The sequence below is a fragment of the Oncorhynchus masou genome, unplaced genomic scaffold, assembly GCF_036934945.1.
Source record: "Oncorhynchus masou masou isolate Uvic2021 unplaced genomic scaffold, UVic_Omas_1.1 unplaced_scaffold_2063, whole genome shotgun sequence".
Classification (NCBI taxonomy): Eukaryota; Metazoa; Chordata; class Actinopteri; order Salmoniformes; family Salmonidae; genus Oncorhynchus; species Oncorhynchus masou.
In genome coordinates, this window is record NW_027008550.1 from 12,734 (window position 1) to 31,817 (window position 19,084).

Sequence of the window (19,084 nt, forward strand, 5' to 3'; positions counted from 1 at the left end):
CGCTGTCTATATTGCGGCAAACCGGGCCATTTCCGTTCCACGTGTCCCGGGCTCCAGGGAAACGCTCTGTGCCGTACAGACCGGGGGGAACTGTAACGGGAAACATAACCTCCTCCCATCCGTCCAACTCCCGTCTGCTCATTCCAGTCACCCTCTCCTGGGACAACCACAAGCTTCACCTTCAAGCCTTGGTAGACTCTGGAGCCGCAGGTAACTTCATGGATGGTGTCTGGGCGAAGGAGAATGGCGTTCCCTCTGAACCTCTAAGTGAACCCATGAGGGTCACTACATTGGATGGAAGCCCTTTGGGATCTGGACTTGTCACTCATGTCACTACCTCCTTGCGACTTTCAGTTTCACAACACCAGGAATTGATGAACTTTCATTTGATCTCCTGTTCCGAGTTCCCTCTCGTCCTTGGATACCCCTGGCTTCACAGCCATAACCCTCACATCGACTGGTCTGTGGGCACTATCAAGCAGTGGGGTCCTACGTGCCAAGCTGCTTGTATTTTCCAGAATTCCCCGAGTTCTACTCCCGAGTCATTAGAATCCATCGACCTGACCCGAGTTCCCGAGTGTTACCATGACCTCAAACTGGTGTTTAGCAAACAGAGGGCCACCATGCTACCACCCCATAGACCTTACGATTGCCCCATCGACCTGTTTCCGGGCACTTGCCCCCCCAGGGGTCGGATCTTTTCCCTATCTCCACCCGAACGAGCTGCTATGGATACCTACATCAAGGACGCTCTGGAAGCAGGCCTCATGCGTCCATCCACCTCCCCGGCGGGAGCAGGGTTTTTCTTTGTGGCCAAGAAAGACGGTGGATTACGTCCTTGCATCGACTACCGGGGACTCAATGCCATAACCGTCCGTAACCGTTACCCGCTACCCCTTATGGCCACAGCCTTCGAGCTGCTCCAGGAAGCAGTTGTTTTCACTAAGCTTGACCTGCGGAACGCATACCATCTTGTGCGGATCAGACCTGGTGACGAGTGGAAGACCGCTTTCAACACGCCTACTGGTCACTATGAATACTTGGTGATGCCCTTCGGCCTGACCAACGCCCCAGCGGTGTTCCAAGCTCTCATAAACGATGTGCTTAGGGATATGCTTAACATATTTGTGTTCGTTTACTTGGATGACATCCTCATCTTTTCGAGCTCCCTTCAAGAACACACTAAGCATGTCAGACAAGTACTCAAACGCCTCCTGGACAGCCATCTGTACGTTAAGCCGGAAAAATGTGAATTCCATTCATCCCGAGTACAATTCCTGGGATTTGTAGTGGAACCCGGTCGAGTCCAAATGGACCCCAGGAAGGTAGGGGCGGTAGCGGATTGGCCCACCCCCAAATCCGTTAAGGAAGTTCAGCGTTTCCTGGGCTTCACAAACTTTTACCGCAAGTTCATCAAGAACTTCAGCTTGGTGGCAGCCCCTCTCTCAGCTTTAACCAAGGGTGGCAATGCAAGGTTCTTGTGGGGAAGAGAAGCTGAGACGGCCTTCCAAGGACTCAAGCAGCGCGTTCTCTCTGCTCCCATCCTGATACTACCGACTACGGATGAACCATTTGTGGTGGAGGTAGACGCATCAGAGGTTGGTGTTGGAGCTGTCCTGTCTCAGAGGGGTGAAGACAAGAAGCTTCATCCGTGCGCTTTCTTCTCACACCGGCTTACCCCGACTGAGAGGAACTACGATGTGGGGATCGTGAACTCCTAGCGGTTAAGATGGCATTGAAGGAATGGAGACACTGGCTCGAGGGGGCTTCTCACCCGTTTCAAGTGCTTACGGACCACAAAAATCTGGAGTATATCCAGCAGGCGAAGCGGTTGAACTCTAGACAAGCTAGATGGTCTCTTTTCTTCAATCGATTCCAGTTTATCCTCACCTATCGGCCCGGGTCGAAGAATCTCAAACCGGATGCCCTGTCCCGAGTCTACGCTCCTGCCATTCGAGATGACACGGACATGCCTGTCCTTCCTGCTGCTAAGATTGTGGCTCCGATCTCGTGGCAAGTTGAGGATACCGTGAGACGTGCTCAAGCTAGCGAACCGGACCCGAAAGGAGGTCCTGCCAATCGGTTGTTTGTCCCCAAGGCAGTGAGGACTCAGGTCCTTCTGTGGGGGCACTCCTCTCGCCTCACCTGTCATCCGGGCGTAGGTCGCACCTTGGAGTTCATCCAGCGTAAGTTCTGGTGGCCTACCATAAGAGAAGACGTTGCCACTTTCATCAATGCCTGTCCCGTGTGCTGCCAGGGCAAATCTTCTCACCTCCGCCCTCAAGGACTCCTTCACCCTTTACCTGTTCCCCACAGACCCTGGTCCCATATCTCATTGGACTTTATTACTGGACTTCCTCCATCCCATGGCAATACTACTATCCTAGTCATAATCGACAGGTTTTCAAAGGCGGCCAGGTTCGTCCCTCTGACTAAGTTACCTTCTGCCAAGGAAACGGCTGAGTTGGTAATTAATCATGTGTTCCGAGTCTTCGGCATTCCTCAAGATATGGTTTCTGACAGAGGTCCCCAGTTCACCTCAAGGTTTTGGAAGGCCTTCTGCCAACACATGGGGGCTTCTGCCAGTCTATCTTCAGGGTACCATCCGGAGTCCAACGGCCAAACAGAGAGGATGAATCAAGAGCTGGAAACCACCCTCCGATGTATGACTCGTGACAACCCGTCCACATGGTCATCCTTTATTGTTTGGGCCGAATACGCGCACAACACCTTGCGCTTCTCCTCCACTGGTATGTCCCCGCACGAGTGTCAGTTTGGCTATGCTCTTCCATTGTTCCCGGACCAGGAGGCAGAAGTCAGAGTGCCTTCAGCCTTGAAGTTCGTCAGACGCTGTCGGCTTATGTGGAGGAAGACCCGTCTTAATCTTATGCGTTCCTCACAGAGGTACCAACAACAAGCCAACAGACGTCGCCGTCCCGGGCCTACCCTGCGCCCCGGCCAGAGAGTCTGGCTCTCCACAAGAGACTTACCTCTACGGGTGGAGTCTCGCAAGCTGTCCCAAAAATACATCGGTCCCTTAAAGGTTGCCAGTAGAGTTAACCCAGTTTCTTATCGCCTACACTTACCCAGATCCCTTAAGATTAATCCCACATTTCACATTTCATTGTTAAAACCTGTTGTTTTTTCTCCCCTTGTCCCGGCAGACAGACCTCCCCCTCCGCCTCGTGTCATTGGAGGCCAGCCGGCTTATACCGTCCATCGGATACTGGATTCCCGCCGGGTGCAGCGGTCCTGGCAGTATCTGGTGGACTGGGAAGGCTACGGTCCCGAGGAGCGCTCCTGGGTTACTGCCAAAGACATCCTGGACCCTGACCTCATTCGTCAGTTCAGGGCCCTCCACCCTGAGAGAGCTGGTAGGAACGTCAGGAGCCGTTCCTAGGGGGGGGATTCTGTCAGGATTTGGCCAGGGTTGTTCCGGGTTTTGGTCACTAGATGCTCCCATTGTGCTTTTTGACCTTATGTTTTTTCCCTTGTTCCCCATTATTATTTGCACCTGTGCCTCGTTTCCCCTGATTGTATTTAAACCCTTAGTTTCCCTCAGTTCTGTGCTCTGTGTTTGTATGTTAGCACCCAGCCCTAGTGTTCTGTGTATTCTTGTCGTTTCCGGTGGATGCTTTTGTGGAATTCTGTTTTTGTTTTCGAGTATCTCTTGAGGCTTTTTTGTGCTATTCCTACCACCTTTTGGATTTGCCAATTTGTGTATTGAAGGACTTCTCCTTTTTACTTTATTAAATACACCGTCTTAAGTACTGCTGTGTCTGCCTCATCTTCTGGGTTTTGCTGACTATTCGTGGCTCAGTTGGTTAAGTGACTGTTTCTCACTCCGGAGACCCAGGTTCGTAACCGGGTCCTGACACTCTCTCTGCTCTCTCTCTGTTTTCTGTGCTCTTCTCTCTGTTCTCTGCACTCTCTGTTCTCTGTTCTATGCTCTCTCTCTGTTTTCTGCTCTCTCTGCCCTTTGTTCTCTCTGCTCTGCTCTCTTTGATCTCTGCTCTCTCTTTTCCCTGCTCTCTGCTCTCTCTGTGTGCTCTGCTCTCTTCTCTCTCTCTCACACACACTCTGCTCTCTGATCTCTCCCACACTCTCTGCTCTCTCTCTCAAACACTCTCTGCTCTCTCGCTCTCCCACACTATGCTCTCTCTCTCTGCTCCCTCTCTCTCTCCCACACTCTGCTCTCTCTCTCTCTCTCTCCCACATTCTCTGCTCTCTCCCACACTCTGCTCTCTCTCTCTCTCTCTCCCACATTCTCTGCTCTCTCTCTCTCTCTCTCCCACATTCTCTGCTCTCTCTAACTTTCTCCATCTTAACACTGGTGCAGTTTGGACAATCACCACTTGATGTTAAACCAGAAGTGATGAAAACAACATCACTGCAGAGAGAGAGAGTCTAATATACTGATATACAGCAGCATTCAGAAAGTATTCAGACCCCTTGACTTTTTCCACATTTTGTCACGTTACAGCCTTATTCTAAAATGGATTAAATGTGTTTTTCCCCTCATCAATCTACACACAATAACCCAGACTTACAAAGCAAATACTGTTTATTTTATGTGTGAACATTTTTATTAAAAAAAAAACTTAAATATCACATTTACATAAGTATTCAGACCCTTTGCTCAGTACTTTTTTGAAACACCTTTGGCAGCGATTACAACCTTGAGTCTTCATGGGTTATGAGGCTACAAGCTTGGCACACCTGTATTTAGGGAGTTTCTCCCATTCTTCGCTGCACAGCTATTTTCAGGTCTCTCCAGAGATGTTCGATCGGGTTCAAGTCCAGGCTTAGGATCATGGTCCTGTTGTCCAGTCTGTGTATTCTATACTGGGATGGTAGAGAGTCAGAACAGAGGGAAAGAGAGAGAGGGGGGAGGGGGGAGAGAGTCAGAACAGAGGGAAAGAGAGAGAACAGGGGAGGGGAGAGAGTCAGAACAGGGAAAGGGAAAGGGAAAGAGAGAGAGGGAGAGGGAGTGGAGACAGAGGATGTGTAGAAGTTGCTTTATGTTTATGTTTGGTAATTGGGGGCCTTTGAGCCCTGATGGGCTGGTGGGCTGAGATTAGTCAGCAGAAATTATTCAGGATGACGTTCGTCTTTAAATGTACTTCTTCATTTCTCTCTTTCCCCACTGAGGAAGATAAAGGACACACACACACACACAATGACAAACAGACAGACAGACAGACAGACAGACAGGAGGGCTAGGTAATCAGGAATTCCTCCCAAGGTGTATATTGATTTTAGTTCCCTTCTCATTAACTAGCTACTGACAGTGACCAGAGATGGCTAGATTGAGCTGGAGGGGTGACAGACCTCTACATGCTTTGTAAGTAGGAAAACCTGCAACATCGGCAGTGTATCAAATAATTGTTCTCTCCATTGTATATAAGATTAGTTACACAGACAGTGGAACATTCAGTGTATATTTGCAGCTGAACCATGAAGATGGTCCAGTGCTAGTGTGAAGTACTTTACAAAACAACAAGAATTAGAAACAAAAGATAGAATGTCACATGGCGTTTATTCAACATACAATAACAGAGGCGAATGGTATCAGCATCACGATATGGGCCTAAGAGTTGAGGAATATACACAGTTTGGGGAATCTACACCCTCTCCCTTGCAGCATACAGCAGAGAAGGTGGCATGGAAGAGCCTCTAATGACAGGCTGTATAACACAGAGGACCGCAACACATATCAACACGACCTCCTGGTTCCACACAACGTACCTGTGTACCCTAGACACCCCCAACCCTTTGACTTGAGATGTAGGTCTGACAAAAACAGCTTACAACAAGTCAGTCATGACATAGGACTGTCACCGAAGACCAAGGTTTACAATGGACCGCCAACTCGGTACAACAAACGGGCACAAAACGTTTGTCCTGCTCCTACTACAGCGAAGGTGAAACGTTTGTCCTGCTCCTACTACAGCAAAGTTGAAACGTTTGTCCTGCTCCTACTACAGCGAAGGTGAAACGTTTGTCCTGCTCCTACTACAGCGAAGGTGAAACGTTTGTCCTGCTCCTACTACAGCAAAGGTGAAACGTTTGTCCTGCTCCTAACTACAGCGAAGGTGAAACGTTTGTCCTGCTCCTACTACAGCAAAGTTGAAACGTTTGTCCTGCTCCTACTACAGCGAAGGTGAAACGCCGTATACTTCCGGAATGGATACTGCAGCCCTGCGAAGGACAGAAAACAAGAGAGACACGGACATCCCGAACAACCAGCATCTCAAGTGCCTGAAACTCCACAGCAGACTGTTGATATACACGGGTTCAACGTGTGCAAACTCAAGCCAGTGACATCTTTACAGTCGCAAAGGACATTGTTCCCCACAGCACCACCATCCGAAGCAGCTGTCCCCTATGAAGAACCCGTGCCTGGTCCCAGCAGATTGGACAGGGACGGGGCTACCGTGTCGTCCATTGGGATGAGAATCCCTGTGGTGAAACAGTTGACTATATGCGCCACGTGTAAAAAGAAGTTCAACAGAGCGTTCATCTGTAACATCTACTTGGTTCAGCTGAACAGGCCCATGCAATGTGCTGGCGGCTGTGTATTGTGCAGACTGTGTTATAGCGAACAAAGTGGTTGTCGTCTACACAATATATCATCCACAAGGGCTGCTGTAAGCACCACAGCCAACACCCTGCTCTGGAGAATGTAGGAGACTGGGATCTGGAACTCAACATAGATGATATGTTCAAGACTGACAAGGAGGTCAACGTCCATGTGCAGCTGATTATGAATGAGGAGCAATCCTCTGGAGTTGACACCCTGACAAGAGGTATGTATATGACCATTTATCGATATATCTCTCTGTCTATGTTATACTACTATGACGAGCCCTGATAATGTAGCTGGACTGACAGTGTTCTCTTCCCACGCAGCGTTCAACCATCTCATCACAGTGAATGACACCATGTCCTTCAGGTACTGGGTAAACGAAGCAATGCCAGAAGAGGTGGCCTACAGATATGTCTGCATCCCTCATGTACCTGGGTTCTGGGATCACGTTGTGGTGGGAACCCGTCTTCTACCCAGAACAGAAGCTGATCGGACCTGATGACTCCTTACCGAGATTGCTCAAAGTGTCACTTGGGTCCTACAGGTTTCATTGGTGCTGTTTTGTCTTGAAGACACAGATGGTTTTGACTATGTGGTGCACTTCGTTGCCCAGGAGAGGCCAGTCTAAGGTAGTCACAGTTGTTGACAACACACTGAGAAACCTCACTGAGAAACCTCACCTCGAGCATAGAGTTTAGAAGAATGCTATTCTATCTTTGTAGGTGGTTTACAGCTCAGTACGTGTCACCACAAGACAGGCGGCTTTGTGTTAGATTGTAAACCCAGTGAAGGTGCTACTTTGGTTCAAGTCATAGCTTTGTTGGCTTCCAGGATTGGGATGGAAACAGTAACACCTCACCTGGCCCAGCAACGGGCCAAAGATGACGGCAATTACTGTTTCAATGGCAGGAATGTCAATAACATGTTCACATGTCCCTCAGATGGTAATTCAGGAGGTAATTACATCGAAATGGTTGAGTTTAGCTCCGACCACAACAGTGGCGATGATGGTATTGGTCTCACTCGCGTGTCCACAACCATAGACTATTACAGTTTCCTTAACAGTGTTTATGTAAGAGTTTAAATGTTTAAACAGAGGATCCATCTAAAACAGTATAAAACAAGTGCAGTATGTTCTGAGAATGTTACTTTAACATCACCTCATAACCTCACACTATAACTTCATGGGAGTCTTGTGGAAAGACTGCATGTTGTTTTGGGTGTGTGTGTATGTCAGTGTGTGTGTGTGTCTGAGTCCAGGGTGTGTGTGTGTGTGTGTGTGTGTACAGTGTGTGTTACGAATCCCTTTTGGCCCGACAGTCTAGGGGGTAATGAGACCCGTAACATAACTCATGCAAATTATAATTGTGACAAAGTAAAAGTGAGAACTAAATAACCACGACTACTGAAATCTACCGTCAAACTCAAGGTTTATTGTAAAACACACGGTAATGGGGGGAGCAGGAAAAGGGGTTGAGCTGGACCCAAGGAAAGAAACAATAAGTATTCAAAAACACCCCTAAACTAGACTAGCCTACTTTAACAACAGCTAACTAACTAACCAAAAATACAGTGGGTGGTCCGCCCAGTTCTAACTAGTGTATTTAACAAAGTTCACCTACGGGTAGTGTATGCCCATGGGCGACTTGTCTTGGTTTCCCCTTTTCCACCAGCAATCAAACAAACACCATAACCAAAACAATACTCACAGGTGAGGACAAAATGCTATGGAGGTGCTCAAACAAAAGAGAGGTTAATACACAGAGAGTGAAACACAGAGACCTACAGACATGGCATTTACAGAGAGATTGAGCTCTAGAGCAAACAAATGATGGGGTTTTTAAACCATGGGGAAGGAACTGTGATAGGTCAGGAAATAGGAGGAGGTGTGTCTTCTGATTGATGATTGATTGTTGACTGATTGGGGAGTGATGATTTTCACCTGTGAGGGGAGAAGGAGAGAAAAGAACACAGGATACCTGTATCCATAAGTGTGTCCAGTGTGTGTGTGTGTGTCCAGTGTGTGTGTGTGTGTCCAGTGTGTGTGTGTGTGTCCAGTGTGTGTGTGTGTGTGTCCAGTGTGTGTGTGTGTGTGTCCAGTGTGTGTGTGTGTGTCCAGTGTGTGTGTGTGTGTCCAGTGTGTGTGTGTGTGTCCAGTGTGTGTGTGTGTGTCCAGTGTGTGTGTGTGTGTGTCCAGTGTGTGTGTGTGTGTGTCCAGTGTGTGTGTGTGTGTGTCCAGTGTGTGTGTGTGTGTCCAGTGTGTGTGTGTGTGTCCAGTGTGTGTGTGTGTGTCCAGTGTGTGTGTGTGTGTCCAGTGTGTGTGTGTGTGTGTCCAGTGTGTGTGTGTGTGTGTCCAGTGTGTGTGTGTGTGTCCAGTGTGTGTGTGTGTGTCCAGTGTGTGTGTGTGTGTCCAGTGTGTTTGTGTTATTATTTCATTATTTAAAAAAAAAGTTTTTACACAGGGACACTGAGGAGTCATAATAAACCCCAATCCCTGGATAGAGGGGCTCAGTGAATGTGGAGGTGAATGTGATCAGGTGGGTCAGTGTGTCAGAGGAGGCTCTATAGAAGGACAGAGTGCCGGCTGGCCAGTCCAGATACACTCCTACTCTGTGGTGGCTGGAGGAGGGGACGTCTATGGTAGTGGGATTATAATTGTGATAGGCAGTGTAACTGTTGTCAGAGCAGAACAGACTCCAGGACTTGTCATTGGCTCCAAGCCAACAGTCAATACCCCTTCCTCTCCTGTTGATTCCTTTATATGTCACTCCTATAGCAGCCTCTCTCCCACTCCACTCTACCTCCCAGTAACAGCGCCCAGTCAGACCCTCTCTACACAGCACCTGTTCCCTGTCCTCAAATCTGTCTGGGTGATCAGGATACGGCTGCTCCTCTGTCCTCCATGTCACCTTTCTGTTCTCCTCAGACAGAGAGAGGAGTCTGTCTACTGTGTTTGGGTCCAGTGTGAGATCACAGACATCTGATGGATGAAACCAGACACAATATTAGAAATCATCATCATTCACATTAGAATGTTAACTCACTTTCCACTAATTCATTTAATGTAGATGCTTCTAGGTATCAAAAGGAGAAGTTAAGGTAACTTGAGACTTGTTGAATGATCATATGTTATACTGTATGGTTATATAAAACACACTTATTCACATTAATTACACACACACACACACACACACACACTGGACTCACACACACACACACTGTACTCACACACACACAGCCTGAACACACACACACACACACAGTCAAATCAACTCTTTGTAAACGTTGGTGTCCCTGATTTCTGCTTCTGTAGAACTACAGCTGATATTTAATATGACCAAGTCAGTAATGATGGTGGTCTTTGACTTAACTTGAATTAAGACTTATTCTTAGTCATATTCTTCACAGCTGTCAACACTCACATTTTCTAAGTCCAGGTTTCATTCTGTTCTCTCCACCATGTTCCACACTGTAGCGGTAAGCAGAAGAACAGAGTCATTGAGGGATACACCTGAACTCACACACACACACACACACACACACACACACACACACACACACACACACACACACACACACACACACACACACACACACACACACACACACACACACACACACACACACACACACACACACACACACAAACTCACACTGGACACACACACACACATGCAGGTCAAGCGTTGGTAAGAATGTTTGTCTGTGTGTGTTGTTGGGGAATTAGTTGGGTAACATAGATGAGATGTTTTATTTTCATTATTGCTTGTTACTTCTCATCAGAATGTCTATTTTTGGATAATGCTGTTGCAGTTATCTGTTCTCTGGGATAAGTTACTTGGGCCGCTGAGAGGGGAGGGGTCAAGCTTGTCTTCATAGGTAAACATATCTTTTAAACCAATTATCTCTTGGCTCCACAATGTCTGTGTGCCAGTCACTGTGTCTCTGTGATCTTGCCAAGGAGGGGTGTATTTGATATCTGCCTGTTGATAGGTTTTGTTTTATGGTCCTGAGAGCGACAAAATAACTTAGCTTAGGAGACAAAGCTGAACGATAATTTATGGCCAATGCTGCCTGGCTATGTGTGTCTTTGCTATAAAGGATCTCAGTTGCAATGTGTAAGGACTCTCAGAGAATTCATTTATAGACACTGAACTGATCTGAGAGTCACAGGGTTGCGATGGATATATATCTATATCATATAATTAAAGATGGACTTTATGATAACTCTGACTTGTGGTGGTTTGCTCTCAGGATTTGGTAAATAGAGAACATTTCCACTACAGTGTTCAGTGTGTGTGTCCAGTGTGTATGATGTGTACAGTGTCTTCATCCTGTGTGTATGACGTGTGGTGTGTGTGTGTCCTGTGTGTGTATCCAGTGTGTATGTGTGTGTGTGTTTCACACACACATTGGACACACACACACACACACACACACACATTCAGCATATAACTTTGTCCAAGTGGTGGTAATAATGTTTGTCTTAACCAGCCTGATAAGTCCAACATGTCTGATATGAACATTGACATAAACCCTCTACATACTTGAGTTTCTCCAGTCTGCAGTGTGGATCCTCCAGTCCAGCAGAGAGCAGTCTGACTCCTGAGTCTCCTGGGTGATTGTAGCTCAGGTCCAGCTCTCTCAGGTGTGAGGGGTTTGACCTCAGAGCTGAGACCAGAGAAGCACAGCCTTCCTCTGTGACTAGACAGCCTGACAGCCTGCAAAGAGTCAAATCATATTAAAATCACACTGATATTCTTTGGTGATGAAAATAGTGGCAGTATATTTTTTCAACATATTCAGATACATCAGTGTCCTGAAACCTGCCATATCTATTCATAAATTAATGTATCATCATTAAAAATGTCATTATTATAAATTATCATAATATTACTTGTAGAGAGACAAATGTATAGTACAAATATTATAGTAGACTGTCCAGACCAGTTTAAAAAGCAGTATCAGTCAGAAGACAGACAGTGAGGTATCAGATTTAGATTGTATTGAGTATACAGTCCACACCATATCTATTTAGACAGTGAGGTATCAGATTTAGATTGTATTGAGTATACAGTCCACACCATATCTATTTAGACAGTGAGGTATCAGATTTAGATTGTATTGAGTAAACAGTCCACACCATGTCTATTTAGACAGTGAGGTATCAGATTTAGATTGTATTGAGTATACAGTCCAAACCCTGATCTGTTTCACCTGTCCAGGGATATATACACCATACCTATTATTATTATATCCCTGGTGTATATATCCCTGGTGTATATATCCCTGGTGTATATATCCCTGGTGTATATATCCCTGGTGTATACATCCCTGGTGTATATATCCCTGGTGTATATATCCCTGGTGTATATATCCCTGTGTTTCCCTGGTGTATATATCCCTGGTGTATATATCCCTGGTCTATATATCCCTGGTGTATATATCCCTGGTGTATTTATCCCTGGTGTATTTATCCCTGGTGTATATATCCCTGGTGTATATATCCCTGGTGTATATATCCATGTGTTTCCCTGGTGTATATATCCCTGGTGTATATATCCCTGGTGTATATATCCCTGGTGTATATATCCATGTGTTTCCCTGGTGTATATATCCCTGGTGTATATATCCCTGGTGTATATATCCATGTGTTTCCCTGGTGTATATATCCCTGGTGTATATATCCCTGGTGTATATATCCCTGGTGTATATATCCCTGGTGTATATATCCCTGGTGTATATATCCCTGGTGTATATATCCCTGGTGTATATATATCCCTGGTGTATATATCCCTGTGTTTCCCTGGTGTATATATCCCTGGTGTATATATCCCTGGTCTATATATCCCTGGTGTATATATCCCTGGTGTATTTATCCCTGGTGTATTTATCCCTGGTGTATATATCCCTGGTGTATATATCCCTGTGTTTCCCTGGTCTATATATCCCTGGTCTATATATCCCTGGTGTATATATCCCTGGTGTATATATCCCTGGTGTATATATCCCTGGTGTTTATATCCCTGGTGTTTATATCCCTGTGTTCCCCTGGTGTACATATCCCTGGTGTATATATCCCTGGTGTATATATCCCTGGTGTATATATCCCTGGTGTTTATATCCCTGGTGTTTATATCCCTGTGTTCCCCTGGTGTATACATCCCTGGTGTATGTATCCCTGGTGTATATATCCCTGGTGTATATATCCCTGGTGTATATATCCCTGGTGTATATATCCCTGGTGTATATATCCCTGGTGTATATATCCCTGTGTATATATCCCTGTGTTTCCCTGGTCTATATATCCCTGGTGTATATATCCCTGTGTTCCCCTGATGTATATATCCCTGGTGTATATATCCCTGGTGTATATATCCCTGGTGTATATATCCCTGTGTATATATCCCTGTGTTTCCCTGGTCTATATATCCCTGGTGTATATATCCCTGTGTTTCCCTGGTGTATATATCCCTGATGTATATATCCCTGGTGTATATATCCCTGGTGTATATATCCCTGTGTTTCCCTGGTGTATATATCCCCGTGTTTCCCTGGTGTATATATCCTTGGTGTATATATCCCTGGTGTATATATATATCCCCGTGTTTCCTTGGTGTATATATCCCTGGTGTATATATCCCTGGTGTATATATATCCCTGGTGTATATATCCATGGTGTATATATCCCTGGTGTATATATCCCTGGTGTATTTATCCCTGGTGTATATATATCCCTGGTGTATATATCCCTGTGTTTCCCTGGTGTATATATCCCTGGTGTATATATCCCTGGTGTATATATATCCCTGGTGTATATATCCCTGTGTTTCCCTGGTGTATATATCCCTGGTGTATATATCCCTGGTCTATATATCCCTGGTGTATATATCCCTGTGTTTCCCTGGTGTATATATCCCTGGTGTATATATATCCCTGGTGTATATATATCCCTGGTGTATATATCCCTGTGTTTCCCTGGTGTATATATCCCTGGTGTATATATCCCTGGTCTATATATCCCTGGTGTATATATCCCTGGTGTATTTATCCCTGGTGTATTTATCCCTGGTGTATATATCCCTGGTGTATATATCCCTGTGTTTCCCTGGTCTATATATCCCTGGTGTATATATCCCTGTGTTTCCCTGGTGTATATATCCCTGGTGTATATATCCCTGGTGTATATATCCCTGGTGTATATATCCATGTGTTTCCCTGGTGTATATATCCCTGGTGTATATATCCCTGGTGTATATATCCCTGGTGTATATATCCCTGGTGTATATATATCCCTGGTGTATATATCCCTGGTGTATATATATCCCTGGTGTATATATCCCTGTGTTTCCCTGGTGTATATATCCCTGGTGTATATATCCCTGGTCTATATATCCCTGGTGTATATATCCCTGGTGTATTTATCCCTGGTGTATTTATCCCTGGTGTATATATCCCTGGTGTATATATCCCTGTGTTTCCCTGGTCTATATATCCCTGGTCTATATATCCCTGGTGTATATATCCCTGGTGTATATATCCCTGGTGTATATATCCCTGGTGTTTATATCCCTGGTGTTTATATCCCTGTGTTCCCCTGGTGTACATATCCCTGGTGTATATATCCCTGGTGTATATATCCCTGGTGTATATATCCCTGGTGTATATATCCCTGGTGTTTATATCCCTGGTGTTTATATCCCTGTGTTCCCCTGGTGTATACATCCCTGGTGTATGTATCCCTGGTGTATATATCCCTGGTGTATATATCCCTGGTGTATATATCCCTGGTGTATATATCCCTGGTGTATATATCCCTGTGTATATATCCCTGTGTTTCCCTGGTCTATATATCCCTGGTGTATATATCCCTGTGTTCCCCTGATGTATATATCCCTGGTGTATATATCCCTGGTGTATATATCCCTGGTGTATATATCCCTGTGTATATATCCCTGTGTTTCCCTGGTCTATATATCCCTGGTGTATATATCCCTGTGTTTCCCTGGTGTATATATCCCTGATGTATATATCCCTGGTGTATATATCCCTGGTGTATATATCCCTGTGTTTCCCTGGTGTATATATCCCCGTGTTTCCCTGGTGTATATATCCTTGGTGTATATATCCCTGGTGTATATATATATCCCCGTGTTTCCTTGGTGTATATATCCCTGGTGTATATATCCCTGGTGTATATATCCCTGGTGTATATATATCCCTGGTGTATATATCCATGGTGTATATATCCCTGGTGTATATATCCCTGGTGTATTTATCCCTGGTGTATATATATCCCTGGTGTATATATCCCTGTGTTTCCCTGGTGTATATATCCCTGGTGTATATATCCCTGGTGTATATATATCCCTGGTGTATATATCCCTGTGTTTCCCTGGTGTATATATCCCTGGTCTATATATCCCTGGTGTATATATCCCTGTGTTTCCCTGGTGTATATATCCCTGGTGTATATATCCCTGGTGTATATATATCCCTGGTGTATATATCCCTGTGTTTCCCTGGTGTATATATCCCTGGTGTATATATCCCTGGTCTATATATCCCTGGTGTATATATCCCTGGTGTATTTATCCCTGGTGTATTTATCCCTGGTGTATATATCCCTGGTGTATATATCCCTGTGTTTCCCTGGTCTATATATCCCTGGTCTATATATCCCTGGTGTATATATCCCTGGTGTATATATCCCTGGTGTATATATCCCTGTGTTTCCCTGGTGTATATATCCCCGTGTTTCCCTGGTGTATATATCCCTGGTGTATATATCCCTGGTGTATATATATATCCCCGTGTTTCCTTGGTGTATATATCCCTGGTGTATATATCCCTGGTGCATATATCCCTGGTGTATATATATCCCTGGTGTATATATCCATGGTGTATATATCCCTGGTGTATATATCCCTGTGTTTCCCTGGTGTATATATCCCCGTGTTTCCCTGGTGTATATATCCCTGGTGTATATATCCCTGGTCTATATATCCCTGGTGTATATATCCCTGGTGTATTTATCCCTGGTGTATTTATCCCTGGTGTATATATCCCTGGTGTATATATCCCTGTGTTTCCCTGGTCTATATATCCCTGGTCTATATATCCCTGGTGTATATATCCCTGGTGTATATATCCCTGGTGTATATATCCCTGTGTTTCCCTGGTGTATATATCCCCGTGTTTCCCTGGTGTATATATCCCTGGTGTATATATCCCTGGTGTATATATATATCCCCGTGTTTCCTTGGTGTATATATCCCTGGTGTATATATCCCTGGTGCATATATCCCTGGTGTATATATATCCCTGGTGTATATATCCATGGTGTATATATCCCTGGTGTATATATCCCTGGTGTATTTATCCCTGGTGTATATATATCCCTGGTGTATATATCCCTGTGTTTCCCTGGTGTATATATCCCTGGTGTATATATCCCTGGTGTATATATCCCTGGTGTATATATATCCCTGGTGTATATATCCCTGTGTTTCCCTGGTGTATATATCCCTGGTGTATATATCCCTGGTCTATATATCCCTGGTGTATATATCCCTGTGTTTCCCTGGTGTATATATCCCTGGTGTATATATCCCTGGTGTATATATATCCCTGGTGTATATATCCCTGTGTTTCCCTGGTGTATATATCCCTGGTGTATATATCCCTGGTCTATATATCCCTGGTGTATATATCCCTGGTGTATTTATCCCTGGTGTATTTATCCCTGGTGTATATATCCCTGGTGTATATATCCCTGTGTTTCCCTGGTCTATATATCCCTGGTCTATATATCCCTGGTGTATATATCCCTGGTGTATTTATCCCTGGTGTATTTATCCCTGGTGTATATGTCCCTTGTGTATATATCCCTGGTGTATATATCCCTGGTGTATATATCCCTGTGTTTCCCTGGTGTATATATCCCTGGTGTATATATCCCTGGTGTATATATATATCCCCGTGTTTCCTTGGTGTATATATCCCTGGTGTATATATCCCTGGTGCATATATCCCTGGTGTATATATATCCCTGGTGTATATATCCATGGTGTATATATCCCTGGTGTATATATCCCTGGTGTATTTATCCCTGGTGTATATATATCCCTGGTGTATATATCCCTGTGTTTCCCTGGTGTATATATCCCTGGTGTATATATCCCTGGTGTATATATCCCTGGTGTATATATATCCCTGGTGTATATATCCCTGTGTTTCCCTGGTGTATATATCCCTGGTGTATATATCCCTGGTCTATATATCCCTGGTGTATATATCCCTGTGTTTCCCTGGTGTATATATCCCTGGTGTATATATCCCTGGTGTATATATATCCCTGGTGTATATATCCCTGTGTTTCCCTGGTGTATATATCCCTGGTGTATATATCCCTGGTCTATATATCCCTGGTGTATATATCCCTGGTGTATTTATCCCTGGTGTATTTATCCCTGGTGTATATATCCCTGGTGTATATATCCCTGTGTTTCCCTGGTCTATATATCCCTGGTCTATATATCCCTGGTGTATATATCCCTGGTGTATTTATCCCTGGTGTATTTATCCCTGGTGTATATGTCCCTTGTGTATATATCCCTGGTGTATATATCCCTGGTGTATATATCCCTGTGTTTCCCTGGTGTATATATCCCTGGTGTATATATCCCTGTGTTTCCCTGGTGTATATATCCCTGGTGTATATATCCCTGGTGTATATATCCCTGGTGTATATATCCCTGGTGTATATATCCCTGGTGTATATATCCCTGTGTTTCCCTGGTCTATATATCCCTGGTGTATATATCCCTGGTGTATATATATCCCTGGTGTATATATCCCTGTGTTTCCCTGGTGTATATATCCCTGGTGTATATATCCCTGGTCTATATATCCCTGGTGTATATATCCCTGTGTTTCCCTGGTGTATATATCCCTGGTGTATATATCCCTGGTGTATATATATCCCTGGTGTATATATCCCTGTGTTTCCCTGGTGTATATATCCCTGGTGTATATATCCCTGGTCTATATATCCCTGGTGTATATATCCCTGGTGTATTTATCCCTGGTGTATTTATCCCTGGTGTATATATCCCTGGTGTATATATCCCTGTGTTTCCTGGTCTATATATCCCTGGTGTATATATCCCTGGTGTATATATCCCTGGTGTATTTATCCCTGGTGTATTTATCCCTGGTGTATATGTCCCTTGTGTATATATCCCTGGTGTATATATCCCTGGTGTATATATCCCTGTGTTTCCCTGGTGTATATATCCCTGGTGTATATATCCCTGGTGTATATATATATCCCCGTGTTTCCTTGGTGTATATATCCCTGGTGTATATATCCCTGGTGCATATATCCCTGGTGTATATATATCCCTGGTGTATATATCCATGGTGTATATATCCCTGGTGTATATATCCCTGGTGTATTTATCCCTGGTGTATATATATCCCTGGTGTATATATCCCTGTGTTTCCCTGGTGTATATATCCCTGGTGTATATATCCCTGGTGTATATATCCCTGGTGTATATATATCCCTGGTGTATATATCCCTGTGTTTCCCTGGTGTATATATCCCTGGTGTATATATCCCTGGTCTATATATCCCTGGTGTATATATCCCTGTGTTTCCCTGGTGTATATATCCCTGGTGTATATATCCCTGGTGTATATATATCCCTGGTGTATATATCCCTGTGTTTCCCTGGTGTATATATCCCTGGTGTATATATCCCTGGTCTATATATCCCTGGTGTATATATCCCTGGTGTATTTATCCCTGGTGTATTTATCCCTGGTGTATATATCCCTGGTGTATATATCCCTGTGTTTCCCTGGTCTATATATCCCTGGTCTATATATCCCTGGTGTATATATCCCTGGTGTATTTATCCCTGGTGTATTTATCCCTGGTGTATATGTCCCTTGTGTATATATCCCTGGTGTATATATCCCTGGTGTATATATCCCTGTGTTTCCCTGGTGTATATATCCCTGGTGTATATATCCCTGTGTTTCCCTGGTGTATATATCCCTGGTGTATATATCCCTGGTGTATATATCCCTGGTGTATATATCCCTGGTGTATATATCCCTGGTGTATATATCCCTGTGTTTCCCTGGTCTATATATCCCTGGTGTATATGTCCCTGGTGTATATATCCCTGGTGTATATATCCCTGATGTATATATCCCCGTGTTTCCCTGGTGTATATATCCCTGGTGTATATATCCCTGGTGTATATATCCCTGGTGTATATATCCCTGTGTTTCCCTGGTGTATATATCCCTGGTGTATATATCCCTGGTGTATTTATCCCTGGTGTATATATCCCTGGTGTATATATCCCTGGTGTATATATCCCTGTGTTCCCCTGGTGTATTTATCCCTGTGTTTTCTGTTTCTCTGTACCAGTTTGTCTTGTATGTTTATCATGTCAACCAGTGTTTTTCTCTACTCCT

The 19,084-nt window shown here is 44.5% G+C and overlaps 1 protein-coding gene across 1 annotated transcript in view; it reads right to left on the reverse strand.

The window, feature by feature from the left end:
• Window positions 1-8,002: 8,002 nt before the first annotated feature.
• The window catches only part of LOC135532855 (NACHT, LRR and PYD domains-containing protein 12-like), a 38,347-nt gene continuing 27,265 nt past the window's right edge, over window positions 8,003-19,084 (reverse strand). The window contains exons 11-13 of the mRNA XM_064960287.1: window positions 11,137-11,310; window positions 10,012-10,058; window positions 8,003-9,569 (exon numbers count right to left, since the gene is read on the reverse strand). Coding sequence (XP_064816359.1) covers window positions 9,025-9,569; window positions 10,012-10,058; window positions 11,137-11,310 — 766 coding nt within the window. The 3' untranslated portion in view covers window positions 8,003-9,024. The remainder of the gene's footprint in view (window positions 9,570-10,011; window positions 10,059-11,136; window positions 11,311-19,084) is intronic.